Below are 22,329 nucleotides of genomic sequence, written 5' to 3' on the forward strand. Positions count from 1 at the left end.
TCACATTCACACTCCTCCACCCCTGGCAAGTACTTCCATAACTATTTCTTATCCGCCACTCTTCTAGCTGGATGCAATACGTTCCTTCTTTTGATCACTGTTGAAACATTTCGGCACTGACTTCGCTGAAAGCTTGAACTATGTCTAGGATAGTGTTGATAACAAACTCAACACGCTCCTGTGAGATGTCAAATATTTGGGCTATGTTTTTCGTGGATATTGGCCAGTCCTCAATAATCAGCTCATGGAAAGCATTGCAGGTTGCCGAGTCAGTTGAGGTTGGGGGGCGCCCACTGCGGGGCTCATCTTCAACGATAAAATGTCTAGTCTTGAAACAAGATATCCAGGTTTTGACAGTGCTGTAGGAAGGACACTTCTCCCCCAGTGTTTGTGACATCTATTTGTGAATGTCCTTTGCTAACTTTCCCTGGAGAAATAAAAACTTTATGACGGCCCATAACTCCAACGACGTGAACCTTGCTTGTGCCTCTGCCATCACAGCTTCTCACTAAAAGAAAAAACAATTTTAAGAATCCCAAAGACCTGATATTTGCACAGTTACATACTAAGATATTAGGCTGTCATATGCCCCCACACTCATTTTCTATTTCATCTGGATAGGGGCAAAGCCAGGAACTTCTCTGCACCCCCTCGTATATGTGTCACTGCTACTTCGACCCTAACCCTTAGTGGCAACTCTTCTAGAATCCCTAATATACAATTGTTCAAGTCAAAACTATATGTTCCATTTGTTCCAAAACCTTAAACCACTATCTTTTCAATTTAGGACATCTCCAGGGCAAGTTGATTGGATTTGGATTTTGGATTCCCCCACCAATAAATTTTATTTAAAAAAAAAAGCCATCGTACTGTGCCACTCTATAAAGGATTAAAATATTAAAAGATAAAGAGTTAATTTATGTTAATTTAAGGAAGATGGTGATACCCTACATAAATCCTGCAATTTCATCTTCCACCTTCTATCTCTTTTAGGTCCAATATCCTCTTCCTGCCTGGATCTAAATTTTGCTTTATGTTTCTTCCATTAAGTTTACATCAAAGCCTAGTAAATCTTTTAGTTTAGCCCCTAATTTCTGATATTCCTATTTAGGGACCACTAAACCAATATGATAAATTTGTACACGGGTATAGTGAACCTGCTGCAAATGTTACAGGTATCCTTGAATATCTTTACTAGAGCAATGATGATAACAAGGCATAAACATGTAAGACTTTAGAGATATTTATACCCAAGTAAACTGAGATACTACTTTAAATGGTCATGAAACATCCAACAGATGAGATGGGAGCAGATCCACAAGTAATAGGATTATTTTTGTCCCAATGGGCCTAACTTTTGAAAGCTCTCCAGCAAACCTAGAATGGATCTGGTCCAGTATTGAAAACATCTGCTAACAAATGCCTTTTAATAAATCCATTCCAGGTTTCCTGGATTAACCAGGTTTACTGATAAAACTGCATCTTCTCCAGCTTTATGGATCTTTAATAAATCAGACCCAATGTGTTTGGAATCCAGAAAACTTCCCAAATATCTTTGAAATATCACTGAATTAGGCTACAAATTTGTGCCTGCCAAGTGTAAAAGAATATTGTCCACATTTAGTGACATTTTTTCACCACTCCACCTCTCCAAAATCCTACAACTGCAGCTGATTTTCTCAACGCGGCTTTTGGTTATTGCAAATTATAGGGGGAGCGGAGGACATCCTCGTCTAGTGGCACTCTGCAGTTCTACCTTTATACTAACTTTAGCAGTTGGTTGTGCAAAGATTAATAAAATTTTGATCAAATCATGGAATTTGTCCCCAAACCAAACTATTCCGGACTTGCTCAAATATACTCCCATTCAATACTATTAAAGGCTTATGCTGAATCCAATGCTAATATTGCTCCAATACCTGAGTTTGCAACTAAGATTTGTAAATTTAAATATAATTTTGTAAAATGTATTGCTGTGGAACATTTAGGTATAAAGCATGTTTGGTCTGGATGGAAATCCAAAATCTTAACATCCACTGGTATGGGTGAATTAACCATCATTGGTAGGAGATAAATGAGATGCAACACATTTAATAGCAGTTTCTTAATAGAGAATAAAATGGTGTATACACCAGGAACCTCATATAAAATGGTTGGAGTGGGTAGAAATTATGTAATTATGACTAACTGACGGTTAAAATAGGGTGAAGGGCACCTATGTAACTTGGCTGCAAGTACACACAGGTTGAGTTCAATTCACTATACACTATAACAAATAAGGTCTAGGTTCATGACCCCTGACTTGGATCATGCTGCAGATCAGCATCTTCTCCCTAGATAGTATCACCTATACTCTCAAGGATTGACAGTGAAGTAACTGTCATCTCAGGCTGGCCATATTGAATTAGCACCTATCACATGATCCTCGATATTTTAACTGCAGTTTTATCAGACCAATTATCCCTGAAAGAATAAGAATCTACTTCAACAGTCCACGGTTCTGACACTCTTTTGTTCATCCCCTGAAAAAACCAACGGGCGAAACACGTCGGGTAAGAGGCTCTTCATCTTGTCATTGAACAACATAGTGAGACAACTGGTTGTTTAGTCATAAGCATGTGAGCCTTGTTATAATCCATCTGTCGAAACTGGGGCAGCGCAATTTATATTTTATCTCACTGTATATGTACCAATAATGCAACATTTGATGTAAATTTGTACGCATACTTTTCAAGGTATACTGAATACACACATTTGACAATTGCCAAAAAAAAACCCTGTCTTTCTCATTCTTTTGTTTTTATTTGGATCTAGCAGTAGGTAACCCTGGATTTCTCTGATTTTTTTCTTTTAATTTTAAACTTGCTAATATGCTGTCCTTAGTAGGAAATGGCTTATATTATGCAGCAAGTGACTCTGATGAGCAAATGTTTTGTGCTATGAACATTGAACTGTATTTGTTTGCTTGGAAGACCATGATTAGTGAACGGTTTATTGTTACCCTCACCATATGCCCTTGTCTTCTTTACTACCCCTTAATATACCAATATTGCAAGTACATACCCATCTATTTATTTGCACTATATACTTTCCTTGTTATACAGCATCCTTCCTAATGACTCAATGAAGTTCCTTAACACATTACTTCCACATAAATGTGTGCATAATATTGGGTGACATGACTGTCAATATGTTGCTGTTCTTTAAAATGTTGTTGCATTGGAGTTTCCTGCTGTTCTCCGATGATTGCTATTCATTCTCATTCACTGGAGTGACACATTCAATATTTACAAGGAAATGATGGCACAAGGAACTAAATGACTGTTTTGAAGTGCATTGCAATATTCTGTATGCATTATTGACACACAATCACACAGAGATATTTCATCAATTTCAAGTTCTGAAGCAGTGTGTCATGTATCTGCCACAGGTTCCTCTTCCTTGTGTTTCCACCTATAAAGTCAGAGGGTCAGGGAGAAAGGATGTGTCAGGGATGACTATATTAGAAACAGTGGTGTGAGGGAAAGAACACTAATGATCTGCTTTATTCTTTCCTGTGCTAGGTTTTTTCCCACCTTACATTAATAGCTTCAATGGGGACTTGAATTGTGCACTTATATTGTATCCCCCTTCTCTAACCACCTGTCCTTATACCCATGCTGCATGGTACCTTGTCTGCATGGTACCAAAGCCTGCACAGGCTCCTGCTTGTGTCCTGCACTTTTATCCATTTCTTTGGATTACAAGCTATCCTTAGAAATTAATGAGATTTTAGATGTTGATGACATCTCTCTGAGTCAGGAACAGTAATAAAAGCACAGGGATGGTTATAGACTAAATGGGGCCAAGGATAAGTGGGGGCCCAAAATTTACAGCAATATTTCTCCCTGAAATTTTTTTCATTGGGACCCCAGAGATGCTGGTTGCTTTGGTGAATTGGCCAGCTTGCCTTTCCCTAATACCATGCCTGTAAAGGTCACACAAGTCATTATTATTATTACACAGTGTTTATATCTTTATAATTTTACCATATTAGGGGCTTACAAACCAATTTCCCTACCATAGTCATGTCTTGTCATACAGTCTAAGGTCAATTTTGGGGGGAAGCCAATTACCCCAACTGCATTTTTGGAATATGGGAGGAGACCTGAGTAGCCAGAGGAAATCCACACAAACACGTAATTAAATTAATATATAAGCCCAATACAGCTTAGGCTTTGTACACACTTGCAATGCTTCTTGTCCGATAATCGGCTCAGGGCCGATATCTGACGAGAATCTCATGTGTGTACAGCGCCCGTCATCCATTGTCCGAACAACCGTCCTGGCGGATCCACAGACGATGGACAACGAATGATCATAATAGAAGCAAAGAGGGAGAGCACGCAACGAGTTGCCACTCCGTCGTTCTCCCCCTCCCCTCTCCATAGAGCAGAACAGTGCTGTATGTACAACACTTGTTCATGCATCGTGCAGTCCTTAGTCTTTGGGAAAGGAACGTGAAATATCCTTTCCAATGACAATTATTGCACATGTGTACTCAGCTTTAGAAGATGCAAACAGCATATCAGATGCCACTGTCAATAAACTATGAATTGGAAATACATTGCACATTAACACACCTGTATCTCTTGTCTATTTTATCATCTGACCAACAATAATCAGAATATGGCCTCATAAACTAGAGATGGTGATTACTTTGAAAACACATTTGGTTTAAGACACAAGCTCCTTTGTAGCCTTAATGCAGACATAATGTCTACGTTCTAAAACCTGCCAGCAGGTAAGATCTTTCAGTAGTAGTGTGTTTATAAGTGATTGCCCAAACATTTCTGAAGTTTTATGGAAATGCAAGCCACCAGTATAAGTTTAACAATCTGATTGTACAATTACCTATAGATCACTAATAATTATAAAGTGCAATACCCTAGCTGAATGGCTACAAATTGATTGGATAGTTCTCATATTAAACAATTTTGGTCATTAAAAAGTATTATACATAGATTTTACAGGTCTGAACCTGCCCTTACTGTTTCAATGCTTGCAAGTCACTTGGTGAGCCCTTTTTTATGGTGTGATAGTTTTTGCTTTGCTTTTTGGATCGCTGAGCCCTGCCTTTCAAAATAAACTCTACCACGCACAGGAGTTATTAAGTCCAAGTTTTAATTGTTGGTAGATCATTTTGACATGGTCATTTTAAAAGTAGCTCGCAAGCCAAAAAAGTGTGGGCACCCCTGGTCTAGATCTATTGAACTGATCTTTTGAACAGTAGGCTTGATCCCTCTCATGGGGATTGCATTATCAGAGCCACTGTAGTCTAGGTTTTAGAACATCCTAAATATGTTTTGGGGCTTTCTCCAATTTCTCTATTGTTGGGATATCTTCAGTAGCATTTTAATGGGCTTTATATAAAATGAATCTGGTTTGTGTTTGTTTCAAGTAATATTACATTATGGTTCCTAAAGTTATATACATTATATCCCTATTATGGCAGAAAACAGAGAAGCTTTACAAACATAACTCATTTTTTCATTTGTACCAAGATGATTTTTTGTTTTATACCTATTAAGTCTAACCATTATTTAAACTAAGCATTACAAGAAATGTTTCTACCTTACTTATGCAAACAGGTGCAATTGGCTTGATTTATTACAGCACTCCAGGGCTGGACAGTATACACTTTTATCAGTGAAGCTGGGTGATCCAGCAAACCTGAAATGGATCTGATCCAGGATTCAAAACATTTCCTAGCAAATAGCCAGGCTTGCCAGCTGATTCCAGGTTTTCTGGATCACCCAGCTTCATCGATGAAAGTGTACCCTCTCTAGTCTTGGGGAGCTTTAATTATTTAGGTTTATAGATGGTGTGCAGCCCCCCCCCCATTCTGGTCACCAATGAAAGACAGATAAAACTTATAATGGAGAAAACATAATATGAAATAAGTTATAATGATGACAAAGTGTTGCTGAGATTGTGATCCTCAATGTACAACAATTATTCTGTAGGTTTGGTCCAATTCACACAAATCTCTAATAGCTGAGCAAGATGAGGAGGAGATGAAGGTGACTTGTCATGGCCTCCTCAGAATTCCCTGTGATAGTAATGAATAAACCCTGAATATATATTACATGACCGCATTATGTACCCCCCAATCCTTCTAATGATGGGGTTCAGGTGTGCCCAGTGAGGTGTCCTAGTAATCCCCCATCATACAAAGACATTGCAGACAATTCTGCTCTTCCAGCCTTGTGGTCACAGTTGGGTGAAGATCTTTTTCTGTTCTATGCCTGCACCCTGGGGTACAAAGCCAACTCCATAAAAACATGGGTCCTGATTTAATAAAGCTCTCCCTCTCCAAGGCTGGAGAGGAAACACTTTCATCAGTGCAGCTGGGTGGTCCAGCAAACCTGGAATGGATCTTGTCTAGAATTCAAAACATTTGCTAACAAATAGTAAAAGACTATTTTCAAGAAATCTATTCCAGGTTTTGCTGGTTCACCTAAGTTCAACATTCAAAGTGTATCCTCTCCAGTCTAAACCAGGCCAAATGTATGCAACACACACAGAAAAATCAATTTTGACCACCATGCTTTAATATACTCTGACAGGGGTAATATAGATGTGAACTGATTAGACTTTGACAATGGTTGCAGTTATATTTTGTATTCCAAAAAGGACCAAAGGTAAAATAAAATGTGCACAGCAATTAATGTAGAACAAAGGTTCCAAACTTCGAAGGTAGTAATGCATTGATAATATCAGAAATCATGACTTGTGAAGAAAGTAAGAAGAGAAGAAAGCTACAGTAACTGGACAGGGTTTGTTATCACAATATCAGGTTTTATGGCTACAGCACAATGAGAACATATTCTAAGGAATGGATTTCAGCACAAATTTCCTCAATGATCAATTCCTCAATAGTCAATTCACTGTACTGAAATAAACCTACACATTTCTAGACAGACCTGTAGAGGTATAATAATGTACACCAATCCAAATGCTTGATGCTAAGACAACCAAATGATCTCTTTACAAGGTGTCATCAATTGTATAGTTTATCTATTTTTCTTTATAAAGTGTATATTTCATATTAATTATCAGTAAATTATATCTTAAGTTAGAAAAGGAGTATGCACTAGATTTTGAGGGGCACATTGCAGCCATAATGGTTAATATTGCCAGATATCTGTACCTATCATGAAATATACCATTCTAACTTAAATATAAAGGTGTCTAGCAACTATTAGATCACCTGTAAAGAAATAAAAGTCAGAAATGTCTCTTTCAAACTACAGCTTTCCAAGTTTAACAAACTAATATTATATTATACAGTTTTGCAAACCTGTTACAAATCATATACTTGCTCCAAATCAAATTATACATTGTATAGAAAAATTCAGTGACAACATAGCAAACCGTTTAAATGGTTATTTATTCTTTTATATTTATGTATTTATTTTTGTATTTTCATTATTAGTATTTTAAAGCATAAAAAGGATTTACTGTTGTCTGTTTCTGGTTCTTTTAGGTGGAGGAGGTTTAGGTTGTCACCTTTTACACACACTTCAGTAGTAATTCAGGAACCTCTGCATATTAATTCTGGACATGCTGTGCCATGAGTGCTTTTGGAGGGATCAGAATACAAAGGAAAGATATCTCTATATTGAAACACAAAATATGATCCCTCAAGGGTAAATGTCAAAGGCACAACCATTACACTAAAAATAATATGGTTTACTATAGAATTATGGTTTACTACTGTAAATGCTTCCAGTTAAAAACAGAAGCTAAAAAACTGCCTTAACTACAGTTGTTGATTTTGGAACTTTTTTCCCTGCAGCAATGACGGGTTGGGGATCTTGTTATGGCTATATACCCTGAAGCTGCCTCTTTCGCTCCTGAGTCTTCCCAATTCATTGGAATGGTTTTAGGCCATTTGGTAGCCACTGTTTATGTAATATGCATGTACAGGAGTTACCTGTCTCTTCCATCTAGATCTTCTATATCTAGTGTGCATGTTACATGTTTCATGTACTGTAAAATAAAAAAAAAAAACATAAAAGGTACCACTATGTTGCCATGCTTAGTAAATAAAAAGGTTAAGGAAGAAATCTGCTAACTATATTACAGTAATCATGAAAATCATGTTTTAAAAAAAATCAAAATATTAAAAGAAACCCTATACCTAAAAGTAGACAAACCAATATTTCCATAAATAAACAATGCGTTTATTGCTTCAGATAAAATACATTTAAAGATGTGAATCACTTTGAACATATTGAGCAAGAACCTGAACTTCATTTCAATTAAATTATTCATGCTTGTAGAAACTTTCACAAAGAAGCTTTAAATGTTGTTCTTCCTAAGAAAGCTACACCTAAAAGAACAAACAAACTTTTTTTCCCCAACTGACTAAATCCATGTTGTCTTCACAATCTAGGTACAATCCCTACAGTTTAGGGCTGTTAAAGCTTAACTAAATGTTCAAATGAAATCAGTGCAGGTGCATCAAAACAGAACATGTACTAAAGTATTAGTTAATTTTCTCTAAAATGTGGCCACAGTCCAATTGTAAAAGCAGCAGTGAATTTGGTCCAATCTGCTTTAGAACCCCCTTCACCACGCTTTCATACCAATGACTCTACAATTAGCAAATCTCATGCTCTCTGCTGAGCTATAGGACTGACTTTCTACTTTAAACATGTTCACATCCACTCTTTTGACACACATTGAATGTACTTAGCTGATTAAAATATAAAGTTTTTATTCAGGTATCAGAAGTCATTATTTGATATTTGCTTGACTAAAAGCAATAAAAGGCTGCCTTTGCTGAAACATAGGATGAAAATGTTAAACAAGCTTTTACTGCATGCTTTGCCTTTCTAAAAGCAAAGTTTTTTTTTGTTCAGACATATTTTAAATGTTACATAGTCCAGAATAAACTTATGCATAGTCATGGTACAAAACAGGTGTACTAGTACTAGTTAGTGGTGGGCAGCATGGTGGCTCAGAGGTAGCACTCTTGCCTTTGCAGTGCTAGGTTCTAGGTTCAAATCTTGGCCAGGACACTATCTGCATGGAGTTTGCAGGTTCTCCCTGTATCTTTGTGGGTTTCCTCCCACATCTCAAAAACATGCAGTAAGGATAGTTGGCTTCCCCTCAAAAAAATTCATTTTAGACTACATTAATGACATATGACCATGGTAGGGACATTAGATTGTGAGCTCCTTTGAGGAACAATTAGTGACACAACTATTGACTTTGTACAGCGCTGTGTAATATGATGGCACTATATAAATACTGTGTAATAATAGTAAGATGAGGGTTTAAATGATGCATGTGTTGCCAATTATTGGATAAATATAGCAAAGAAGCTGTGCCTACATGTTTCTCACTAATTTATGGCCCCAGTTGCCATACATTGGCGAGGAACCTGCAAGTACAGCTCCTTTGCTATACTGACTGCGGTCTTCCTGCAAGTACTTTTCATCTATGAAAACCTGCCTTTACCAGAATAAATCATTTGGAATATTGCCAGCATTTCAGAGTCTGAGACCCTCAGAGACTTTTCAATTCTTCATTCTCTCGAACATATTTTACAACCCATACAACCCCAACTGTTCTGATATCAAAGGCACTTTTTTCTTTGGTCAGGTTTAAAAAACATTACAGTATTTCAACTGCTTCTTTGCTTTTTACCTACTAACATCTCTGCTACATACCTATTTTCAACCCTTGAGATTAGTAAAAGACCCAAAAGATTCAAGTCACCATCAATATGAGTCTCTTTGATGTCCCCTGAAGAAGCCTATAGGGCGAAACGCGTCAGTAAATATAAGTAGTTATACTATTGATGTAATTTGACCATATATAAAATATTTTTTTTGTATTTCTTAGCTACAAGAAGTTGAACTCTGTTTAGAATTAACATTTTTTAATACAAAAAATTATTATTACATTGTTGTCCTAAAAAAAACTTTGCTTTTGTTCTTTTTTTCTACATGGTACAAAGCCAATTATTACCCTTTCAATTTTTTTTTAAATATGTAATCCCTCTGCAAATATTTCTATAGCAAAATGGAAAATGTTTCACCAGAGGGGAATGATTTCATTTCACGTGTTTCACATTACTACGCTGCTTCCCCAGGAATAAATAAAGGGTTTTAAATTTTTTTGTCACCAAGAAAAGTGAGGCCTGGAGCCGGGAACATAGTGAAGATTAGTGGAAGGCCTGCATGACAGGGAGGATTTGGGAGTTAACAAAGAATGAGGGGTATGCTGGGAAGTGATGTACAGGGGGGAGGAATAAGAGGAGTGAAAAAGGGGGAGAGGAGGAGGGTCTTTTTTCACCGTGACAGAGTGAGGACATGAAAGTTTCCCTCTCACCCTCCCTGTTTGAGGCGGGGAAGAGTGGTTTTTCGGTTGGCGGTGAGGCCCTCGAAGGAAGGTGTTGTATTAGATGGTTTCAGTGGGGGTGAGGATCTCATCTAGGGTATGAGACCCTCGGGGGGTTTAAAGGGAGAGGGTGGGGGTGGGCACTGTATGCGGGAACTCAGTCCTATCACAGTCACGTTGGTTACTGAAACATACAACGTACCACCAAAGGAGTAAGGGTTGAAAGATTCAGGCAGGAAAAGATGGTCTTTGGAGTTCAGAAGTTTTAGACAGATCATGGTTCTGGAATGAGTCTTGGTTGGAAGTTGGAAGAGAATGCTGGCAAGTCTACTGATCAGTGGTTTAGAAAATGGCTTAACAGAGCCTATTCTGTCCTGACAACATCACAGGCATATGTGATTTATTCCCCCTTAGTCCTCCTGTGGTTGCTTCTATTATTGTGGAAGAATATGTCATAGCTTTAGGCTGTGTTAAATAGCATGTTGATAAATATTCTTGTAAATACTTTCAGAAAGAAAAGGTCATTGATTTTGACTTGATTTGTACGTCATTCTATTGTATACTGATGTCTCAGTCTTTCTCATATTGTTTGGCAGCTTAAAGACATTTGTTGTTTACTTTTTATTGTCAAGTGGAAAGTCCAGTATTACTAAGACTTCTTGAGATAACAAGATGATTAAAAAAAATTAGTGTCACAATAAGGTCTTTTGAAGATATATTTGCTGCTTTATGCCTGTTGTACTATAAACTTCACAAAAGTAGCAATCCTCAAGCTCTAGTCAAATGATTTTGTCTAGGTTGAGATAACATTATCAATCTGCTCTAGACAAGCCAATGCATTTCCTCATTTACTCCTCCTGCAGTAAAAAGACTGAAAAACTTTTTGAAAAGTGACCAGGTGAAAGAATGGAGTATGGGCAGATCTATGCCATCCGTGTCAAAATCCCAGAACTTCTATCAAGGTAAATCATTTTTAGTACTTAAACTGAATTTACTCAAATCTTAATCTATGGGCCATTCTTGGATACATCAAATTTATTGACCAGCTGCATCTTCTTTATCATAAATTAAATGCACAGCATAATCTTAAGGGGCAGTAGATGCAATAGAAACAAGAAATGATGCACTTTATGTCTAATCAGAAATATTATGCAGGGTGGCACACATGCACAAGAATAGCTGGACTCAGTTGTTCGACCACATGGAGGAGTGCTGACAAAACATCTGAGAAGGTCTGTCTGTGTGGGTTGTGTCTTCCCAATCACATTTTTGTCAGTGAGATGATTTAGAAGAGGGCCATGCATAGGTTAATGAGGATGATGCAGTTCCTTAACCCAATAAATCAGCAGGGCCAACCCCTGCAAACCATAAGGCAGCATTGCCTGTAGTAAAAGGTTTTAACAAGTTTGAAAAAGGATACTTTTTTCCGCAAACCAATTCAGTTTTATTTTCCTGCAGGTAAGGTGCCCAGATGCCACATGATCAACACCAATGGGGTAGTTTCCAGCTCCATTGAAGTGTGCTTTCATGTAGTGGTGTTTAAATCTACCTGCCAATGGGTCAATTTCCACTTTGTTTTGCTTTAGGTTTGCTTGGATCATGTTGCATCTCTGAAAACAGTAAGTATGCATTATCTAAATCCAGACACAAAAAAATGTTAATTTTACCAAATGATAACCAAAAGAAAAGCCTAGAGGAAGATGTACAATTGCTACTGAATGTACCTTGATTTTTCCTTGCAGGTACATATTTCAGAAAGTATTTAGACCACCTTCAGTTGTTTTAATTTTGTTATGTTTCAGTATGATGCTACAATCGTTTAATTTTTTTTTTCCAAATCATCTACACCCAGTACCCTATAACGACAATGTGAAAACAGAACTTTAGACACCCTAGTGAATTCCTTAAAAAACTGAAATCTCACATATTTTACATAAGTATTCAGACCTTTTGCTACATCTACTGAAATTTGGCTCAGGTGTCTTTTCAGGTGTGACATTTCTCTGGACCACTGCTAGGATGTTTCTGCACCTTGATTACCTGTGGAAAATAAGTTGATTGGACATGATTTGGGAAAGGAATGCACCTCACTATAAAAGGACTCAAAGCTCACAATGAATAGGAGAGAAGGGGGGGAAAGTGTGTGTATAAATTATAAAATGGAATAAGTTTGGCACAACCAGGACCCTGGGCTGACCGTCCAGCAAAAATGAGGGAGAAGTGCTATAGTGAGAGATGTGACCAAGAACCCAATGTTACATTGACTGAGTTTTAGGTATGAAGATGGGACTAACTTTCAGAAGGAGAACCATAACCGCAGCCCTCCAATGGTCTGGTAAGAAGAGTTGAGGCATGGAAGTTGAATGGCACAAAGCACCAAGATATCCTTAAAGAAAACCTGTTCCAAAGCTCTCAGGACCTCAGAATGGGCCAAAGGTAAACATTCCAACATGACAATGTACCAAAGTACACAGCAATGACAACACAGGAGTGGTTTAGGGACACCTGTGTGAATGTCCTAGGGTGGGCTAGTAAAAGCCCTGATTTCAACCATCTCTGGGGACACCTAAAAAATGGCTGTAAACTGTTGGTCCCCCATCCAACCTGAATGAGCTTGAATGAGCTATGGTGCAGAGAAGAATGGCAGAAAATCTCCCAATCCAGGTTGCATCATACCCCAAAAATTTGAGGCTGTATTTGCTATGGTGCTTCAACTGAGTACTAAGTAAAGAGTGTGAATAGGTATGTAAATGTGGCATTTCAGTTTTTTTCTTTTTATTAGGTTAAGGAAAGGAATTTCCCCTACATGAAGAAAGGTTGGGTAAGTCAATACCCTAGTCTCTAATCCATGTATTAGAAACAAAAGAAAAAGAGAAGTAAAGAGAAAGTGGGTGTTTTAGGCTTAAATAATACAAATAAATTTGTAGCCAATGTTAGTCACATGAAATACAACAAAAAAGTGTGTCTACATATGTACATTTCTGTGTATGCAGAAAATAATGCAGATATAAAACAATCATATGCACAGTTAAAATTGGTTATGGGTCTTGTATTTGGAGTAGTAAATCCATCTATACTAGGAAAAGAATATGCCAGTATATCGTGCCTGTACCCCTGCTAGGAATACCCATAATTTGTTAGGATCAAAGGTATCCAGTGGTCTCATATCCTGATGCGTTTCATGATAAAAAAAACACATCAACTTTGAACAGTGTGAAGGGGCTCTGAATACTTTGTGTAGTTGCTGTAGACTCATCAAACCATGGCATTATGGATCTCCTGATGAGAATAATGTGTCATGTGTGAACAGAAAAGGGCCTTGCCTAAATCACTGTAAGGTTAAAAGCACACAATATTCTGAAATGTCATTGGATGCGGTAACATTAACTATACTCCTTTCTAAAAACACTTAAACATAATAATTTGGTGGGTCGTCCACATACTTTTGTTCATATAGTTTATTACACACTTCACTTTAAAAAAAAAAAATAATAAAGGTTAGCCACTGTTCATAGATAGCTGCAAGAAAAGGGTAGACTTTGATGCCCTAAGCTCTTTCATACATCTTCAATATACAAAGGGGCCCATACAGTGAATTCCCTTTTTTATTCTTCACCTAAGTGTCAAGACTGATTTTAGTCTGATAACACTGGGGAACTATTTTGATAAAAAATGTTTGTTGACTTCAATTTTTAAGCCTATTTACACTAAAATAGATATGCTGATTCTGAAAGTGCAGTTAGTTTTCTTCTATCACATCAGGTTTTTTCTCTACCACTTATGTGAGGTTACTGTAGCGTGGATTTGTATCGGCTATTCATTTACACGCAAGACAGTGTGCTCAGAGGTTGTGCGCTGCTCTACATAGTGAATAAGCAAAATGTATTTTTCTACTGACAATATTTTTTCCTTTTCCTTTCCTAAGTATTTCCTTTCTTTCAGATAATGTCTGGAATGTCTGTCTCTGAATTTTGGAAGCCCCCTTTAACAAGGTGACTCCCAGATGTCCAACCATGGCCAATAAATACAGGGGTACATATTATGTACCTGTGTACTTATTCCCCATGGTTAGACATCTGAGAGTCACCTTGTTAAAGGGGGCTTCTGGATTCCAAATAAGTCAGTGACTTATTTAGTATCTGGAAGCCCCCTTTAACAAGGTGACTATTATGTACCCCTGTATGGTTGGACATCTGGGAGTCACCTTGTTAAAGGGGGCCTCCGGATCCCAAATAAGTCACTTATGTATCTTTTTATTGTGTATCTTTTTTTAAATGTATTTGGAAGTTGTAGAAGCTCTACACAGTCCCGCAAAATAACCCGACTTTTCCCCCCATTGTCTTTAATAGTGTCGAATTTGTCATTTGATCACCCGAACAAAATTGGCCTATTTGATCGAATAGCCAATAAATTGAAAAGTGAGATATACGACCAACACTAATCAGTACGTTTGTAGAGCAAGCATATTTGGAATATTTCAAAGTTAAACTTGGTGATCAAGATAAGTCTTGGGCTCCTCATAAGGTGTGTTGAGGGTTTATGCATGTGGACAAAGGGAACACGTGATAAGATACCATTTGGTGTACCTATAGTTTGGCGAGAGCCAGGAGATCATTTCAGTGACTGTTACTTTTGTATAGTGAAAACTTCAGGATATAACAAGAAAATTAAATGTAACATAGAGTATCCTAGTCTACCATTGGATATATGGCCAGTGGCTCATTCAGATGAAATCCCAGTGCGGGTTTTCGTTACACTACCATCTCTTGAATTATGGTGATGAACTAGGTGACAACAATGATAAAGAGTTTGAAATTGAAAAGGACTCTGTTCGTAAGGGATTTGATCAGTATGAGTTGAGTGATTTGGGACTTTTGAAGAAGGCTTCGGAACTCCTGGCATCAAGACTACATGAGAAAAACTTACTTGAAAAAGGAACAACGGTATTGTACTTTTTAACCAGAGAAATTGCATTTCTGCAGTACTTTAAAACTGACAGTGGCTTTCTGTATTGCCGTAACATACCTAGTTTAATGGAGGAATTGAGAATTCCAATCTTTAACTACTGAATGGCGTTTAATCATCGATAGCTTAAAGCAGAGCCTAAAGTGTGTCCTCCTTCACAATGGCAATATATTTGGGTCAGTCCCAATTGGCCATTCAGTTTCTCTTTGTGAAGAATATGCAGACATAAAGAGAGTCATTAGGTTGTTGCAATATCACCAACACAATTGGGTCATCTGTGTTGACCTTAAAATGGTGTGCTTCCTTCTTGGCCAGCAACGTGGATACACCAAGTATGCCTGTTATCTGTGCATGTGGGACAGCAGAGCTCGTGAGAGGCATTAGGTGAAAAGGAATAGGCCTCCAAGATCTGCCCTAAAACTAAGTGATCCAAACATTCTACATGAGCTACTTGTTGATAGAAAAAAATATTATATTCCCACCTCTGCACAAGTAACTTGGTTTAATGAAGCAGTTTGTTAAAGCTTAAAATGCGTTTCCCAGTGTAATACTTAAATTAGTATAGGAAAGGAGAACGATCGGGCTTTTGAGTACCTAAAATGAAAGCAGTGCTGAATACAAGGTGGTAGTAAGATGGGGTCATAGCACTTATTGTACCCAATCTATCTGTCCCTGGTAGAGCTGCATTGACTGAATAAATACACCCTCCATCTCTGTGTTGTGATTTTGCTGTAGTTGCAGGTTACAGATTTGCAAGTACAGATGAAATCAAAGTTCAGTATTCACAGCTTTATAGGGATTCTTTTAGAGATTTGTGTAAAAATTTAATCTCGATACTGAGATAAGCCAATGGAAGGCTTTAGGGCTAAAAAATGTTACATTTTTGAAAAGGAAACATATGTGCAGGTACCTTTAGTTGCTGACATGTTAGGTCTTTTGTCAATTTTCAATAAAAAAGGTTATTACAAGTATTTTTTAATTATCAATTCAAACACTGAACAGTTACAGATAATATTAGGTTTCATTATAAGACAAGCAATTACCATCTTGTTGTAATGATTTCAAACGTGTCCACTTATGATACATTCCAATGAGGTTTATTCTCTAAAGGATTTGAGAATATTCACTTTGCAAAAAAGATAGGGTGAAGTTGAGTTTACTTCTAAAATGCAATTAAGTACAAGAAAACAGAAATCCAGATGGTTGGGTAATCAAAATAAACTCCGCATAAGTTATGTAAAGATCAATAAATATTCGACTTTGTTTTTTAGTACAAACTGCTGTGTAAGTGTTCTCTTTAAGAACATAGGGGCCAGTATGTTTAATGAGGTCAAATTATAGACTGAGTTAAAGTGACCTGTATGTAGTACATTTTTAAAAAGTTGGACCGCAAATGAGGATTAAAGAGAGATTACTTTACAGTCATCTGCTGCTTAGTTCAAATCAAGTCCGTTTTACCCTTTAATTTATTTGTGTTTAGTTGTGCTTTATTGGTATGTTATGATCAATTCTGAGTTTAGCATTCAGGCCTAAATACCCTCATTATATATACAGACTGATAAACATTTTACAGCAACATTATAAATCTTATATATATTTTTTTATTTCTGAATAATATGCACCAAACATTCTTTTTTTAGGGCTAATATTAGGCAGCTTTTTTATATAAGGGTATGGAATTTTGATGTATTTAGGGTATTGTTGTTCTTTTTTGTGAATGTGATCATTACTTTTGTACTGTCAGTTTACCTCTGCATTTTAATTTATCCCATACCCCATTGACCCCAATGCAATATTCTAAAAAGTCAACATATTAAAAGAATTATGGGGAATGCAAACTCAATTTCACAAATACCTAATACAAGTCATGCGAGAGATTTGCATAGTTTTTAACCTTTGATATTTAATTTTATAATTTATAGGATACAGTGATTAAATATTTCACATGAAATATAAATAATCCTAATCATTACAGATATAACATAATTAGTACACAATGTTAATATAAATTCAATACATACAACATTGCTGTAGGACAATGCACAATTTTAAAGTAACATTAGTTTTTCATGTCTGCTTCATCCTTGTATTTTCTGGGTAAAATTATTTGAAGCATGAAATTCCTGAAACTGTTAATATTTTAATTCATATTAAATCAAAGCACTGGTTTTCATATATATTAGTTCTTGAAATATTGATATTGCATTCATGTATTGTAGACATGTTTGTCCAGCAGTTACCTAGTTAAAAAAAAAAAAAAACATATTACCTTTCAGAAAATCCATCTCTAACAGTTGAAAAATGAGGAGGAAAAAAATAATGTTTACACTGATTGTAAAGATTGAACATTCCTCTGCCCTTCCTGGTGTGAGGTCACTAACACACAAAATCATCTTATAAATAGCAAGAAGTACCTGTTAATACCATTGAAAGGCTTGTGCTCCTGGACCATCCAATGGGGTTCCAGACTGCCATCTTGGTGGTGCTGTGGTTGGCACTGGATCTCTCGAATGCCCTTGCTGCGGAATCAGGTATTTACTCTATAACTGAGTTTCTATTTTCTAGAAATAGATATTAAACGACTGATTGTTCTTAATCATCACTTCAAAAGCTTTTTTCATTCATCTGATTTTTAAAAGCGTAGGGAATAGTTGGAACCTTTGCCAGTTTTTTTTTTTTCTTTTATTATATTTTTTTTGTAATTTGTGCCTTGAGTAAAATTGATCCCAATACCTTTTTTCTTTTTTTTTTCTCAGTAACAACTGTTATTGGTTTAAAATATAATAAAAATCTGCAATTTTACAGTTGTCTTTATTAGTTGAAAAGGGTAATAGGATAATGTACCAAAAAGAAAATAGCAATCCTAAGAGGAGATTTATCCATTTTCTACTTAAACAAAAAAAAAGATCTAGCCATACACCTGTGCATAAATCTTTGTGAATTGATGGATAAATACAATATGAAGTGATCTTGAGGTTCTTATTAAACATAGCTGCTTAATATGGCAATGCAAACACTGAATGTATTGTCCTTATGTGAATGGACCCTCGAGGACCTTAAACTTAGCTCAGAATTAACTCATGTTCTTCCTGCTAATGCGCATAGCAAATGTTATATAATATAGATATTTAATAAATATATATATATATATATATATATATATATAACTATGCATTACCTTTAAAATAATATTAAATAAGTATCCTGTTCGAGCTCTGCACCTGACCTAAAATAACCCCCCCCTTTTTTTTTTTTTTTTTTTTTTTTTTTTTTTTTTACACATGTATAGTCCTATGTAACAAATCCTAAAGCGACAGCCTCCTTTGTCTTTTAAGATCCAGTGGAACAGTTTTTACTGTACTGACTGCACATGTGCCATAAGAGTTTTTAAGTGCAATACTTGTCCATTAAATTAAGAAATGTATAGATCTTCCACTGGAGGTTTGTTTCTTTGGCTTTAATCCCCCTGTCAGCTGTCAAATGTTCACACGCTGGTTCTTTAAAAATAAGCACTGCGGTGAAAGTGACTGAAAGGCTGTCAAGGTGCCAGTTGCAGGGAGCAGAGTTGAATTGCTTGATCCTGAGGCAGGTCTAAACCTGCCCTAAAATAAGCCATATAAAATTTCAGTTTACCTAGGACAACTTATTTCCATTTTTGTAGTAAGCTGGGAGATAAGAGTTTTATGATTACTGTGTGAAAACATCTCATGTGACAAAATTTGAGTCACAGAAGCATGACATTACATCCATTAAGAGAAATAACATGGTGCAGAAATAAAATCTGATAACCTTCACTTAGGAGTGCACTAGTATTTTTTTTTTTTTTTTTTCAAATGAAAAATGCCCTAAAAACTGCAGGTATCTTTTGTCTTTACATAATAAACATGTGTTTGTTTCTAAACATTTGGTTAGAAAAGACAACTCTATCCTCAAAATGAAAAGTTATATAAAGTTAAAAGTTATAAAATTGTAAATTAGGAATTATTTATTTCTGATTTCCAATCAGTGAAAAAGCTTCTAACAGCCAGAAAATGACAATTTCTAGAAAGTTCTCTTTAAGAGAAAAAAAAAAAACTATCCTCATGAGTAGTTTGTTACTTTAAACACAAGTTTGTTGGGCTGGCATACTCTAACTGGACAACCCAGTCCAATTCCAATAATTTTGAGTTTTATTGTTCTGGAACATAATTTGTCTAGGCTATTTTTACTATTTAATTATAAAGACAATTTAGCCCTCCTAACAGGTCGAACACGCAACCATGGACACTACGTCTGCAGTACATGGGGGAACAGTCACTTCAAGACATTTGATGGAGATTATTACCAATTTCCTGGCAGCTGCACCTACAACTTTGTCTCAGATTGTGGGGATTCTTATAAGGAATTCTCTGTTCATATCCACCGGTCAACTGATGGGGACCACCCACTGATAGACAAGATCACCATCACTATCAAAGATGTTGTTATTCTACTGACCACCAACATATCGGTGGTAAATGGAGAAATGTAAGTGACTCCTAAATATTTTTTATGTTTTGTTGAATTTAGAAAATTCTAGGGGACTTAAAAATTGCACCTGCATTTTCTGCATTTTACATATGTAAAGTTTTTCTCTAGATCATCCATAGTTTGCATATTTTAGACTCTTTTATAACACTACCACATTTAGTAGTCATGTTCTGTTGTAGAAGAAGTTTCAATATCTAATCAAAATTCTACTGTTAGAGAGTTAGAAATAGGGTGTGTTAATGGACAAGAACTGCTGATTTGTACGGCTATGATGACTGGTGGCTTTTTGGTTTTTGACTTGCAAAATATTTAAAACTTATTGTAGGCCTTGTTAGGCAGGGATTGCAATGTTCACGTGTGGATCTGTGTTGTGTGTTTTTTTTTTTTTTTTTTGTTTGAAAATATCGTTATCAAAACCCATATTAAACTTCCAATTGTTGTGTTTTGTAGTGCTACAACACCTTATTACAGAGATGGGATCATCATTAAGAAAAGTGTTGCATATTTGAAGGTGTTTTCAAAGAGTGGCTTTACCCTTATGTGGAATAAAGAAGATGCAGTCATGGTGAGTTCTGCAGAAACAACTCAAAAACTGCTCCTGATTTTTCTGTTTCTGTATTTGACTTTCTTTTCTAAAACCAGAATGTTCAACCTCTTTATCATTTTTGTTTTAGCTAGTAGAAGGTAACTCTTATTTTAACTGGTTTTTCTCTGTAAGGGTAAAGAAGCTTACCCAGTCATCTTAGCAGCTCTTTATCCTAGGCACCTTCTAAACATTATGGCATCACAAAATGCATTGAAGCAGTTGCCTAAGAATGGTCCCACAGTTTTCAGTGTGAATTGTCAATGAAAATGGCTGATATAACTTTTTACAAATTCTGGCATATTTTCCTGACTCTTACCTAAAAGTGGGGAAACTACATAGATGAGCAATGAAATGTTATCAACATTACAAAATCAAACCAACTGAGTTTCACTAACTGCTACTTTGCCTTTTAAGGCTTTGGTTTGCCATCCTTTATTGGTAAATAAAGAAAATGATCACAAAGAGAAAGAAGGGTTTTTGTATAGGCCAAAAACCCGACACGCTTCACACGTTTTTGGCTTCTTCAGGGGTGGCGATACGATTAGCAATTGATCGACAGTATCTAGGTTTATAGTAAATGTATCACATTGGTATGGGTATAAATTAAAACGGGAACAATAACAACAACAATAGAACATTTAAATATGCATAGGAAACAATCGCTAAACATATCGCCAGCCTTGAAGAAGTTACAACGGGCGAAAAGCGTTGGGTTTATGGCCTATACGTATGCGACAAGCATTTGTAATGATTAGTAATTTGCCTACTAGGTGACAATTGTCTAGTGTCTCTTTTGAGCCCCACATATGGACTGTTACCTTTATATGACTGAAACCCAGTCTTTACTGTATTTATGTATTATGAAGGATTATATTAATACATTGACTGCTTGCCTTCAAAAACTCTTCTTTCTCTTCATGATTTTTTTTTTTTTATGCTACTAGTTCTACTAATACCTGGATAGATATAAGTAATAACAGACCTTATATTTATTCTTGTTTTATTGTACTATAAAATATTTATCAAGTTAATTGATACAAGTAATCCCCGCGTTAAGGACATCCAGCTAGCAGGCAACTCCTACATATGTACGGTGCTTCCCTGCTCATTCATGTGCAGGATAGAAGCCTGAATGACTTGCGGAAGTCGTCTCTGGCTTTCTGCAGACTTTTAACCCTTTAATGACCACGACAAACCATGCAGTTTTTTTTTTTTTTTTGCATATCAAAGCACAGCTTGCTCCTGAAGTTAATGAATGTCCATTGTTTGTGATTAACTCAGAGTAAGGACGTTATACAGCAACTGACACCATGCTACCTAATAGTATGTTGAGACAAACCTCTGACCATATTGCATTTATTAAAATAATGTACCTAAAATAACTGTACTTAAAACTTCTTATATAATTTCAAACATCATACAAAATCCAGATTATAAGAAGAAAAATAAAAGACTTCAAGAAAAGATTGCATCACATCAGTATTCCATCATTGTGATTTACATTGTTTGGTAATGTTGACTTTAGATGCAACCTTTTTGCTTTGGATGCTAAAGGAAGGTCCCATCACTGATACGCAGTAACCCAAAGCTACCTATTTTACTTTATATAGTCAGCTCATTAAAAGGTGGTTGGTGATTGGTTACTGCTGTAACAATACCTGTGATTCTGCTATAGAAGCATCCGTGGCATTATTATATCTTCTGCATTAAAGGTGGAACTGGACCCAAAATATAAGAACATGACCTGCGGTCTTTGTGGTGATTATAATGGCATAAGTGATCTCTCTTCAAAGCGTGAGTAATTTAGAAATATTCTAGTTTATTGCAGTACTATTCTACAGTCTAAAATTACTGACCTTGTACACATTAATAGA

At 36.2% G+C, this 22,329-nt stretch overlaps 1 protein-coding gene across 1 annotated transcript in view; it reads left to right on the forward strand.

Moving 5' to 3' along the window:
• The first annotated feature begins 11,805 nt into the window (after positions 1-11,805).
• The window catches only part of LOC140337715 (mucin-2-like), an 82,198-nt gene continuing 71,674 nt past the window's right edge, over positions 11,806-22,329 (forward strand). Inside the window, exons 1-6 of the mRNA XM_072421516.1 lie at positions 11,806-11,853; positions 11,982-12,014; positions 17,765-17,891; positions 19,593-19,866; positions 20,320-20,434; positions 22,168-22,249. Coding sequence (XP_072277617.1) covers positions 17,816-17,891; positions 19,593-19,866; positions 20,320-20,434; positions 22,168-22,249 — 547 coding nt within the window. The 5' untranslated portion in view covers positions 11,806-11,853; positions 11,982-12,014; positions 17,765-17,815. The remainder of the gene's footprint in view (positions 11,854-11,981; positions 12,015-17,764; positions 17,892-19,592; positions 19,867-20,319; positions 20,435-22,167; positions 22,250-22,329) is intronic.

The sequence above is a fragment of the Pyxicephalus adspersus genome, chromosome 9 (assembly GCF_032062135.1).
Source record: "Pyxicephalus adspersus chromosome 9, UCB_Pads_2.0, whole genome shotgun sequence".
NCBI lineage: Eukaryota > Metazoa > Chordata > Amphibia > Anura > Pyxicephalidae > Pyxicephalus > Pyxicephalus adspersus.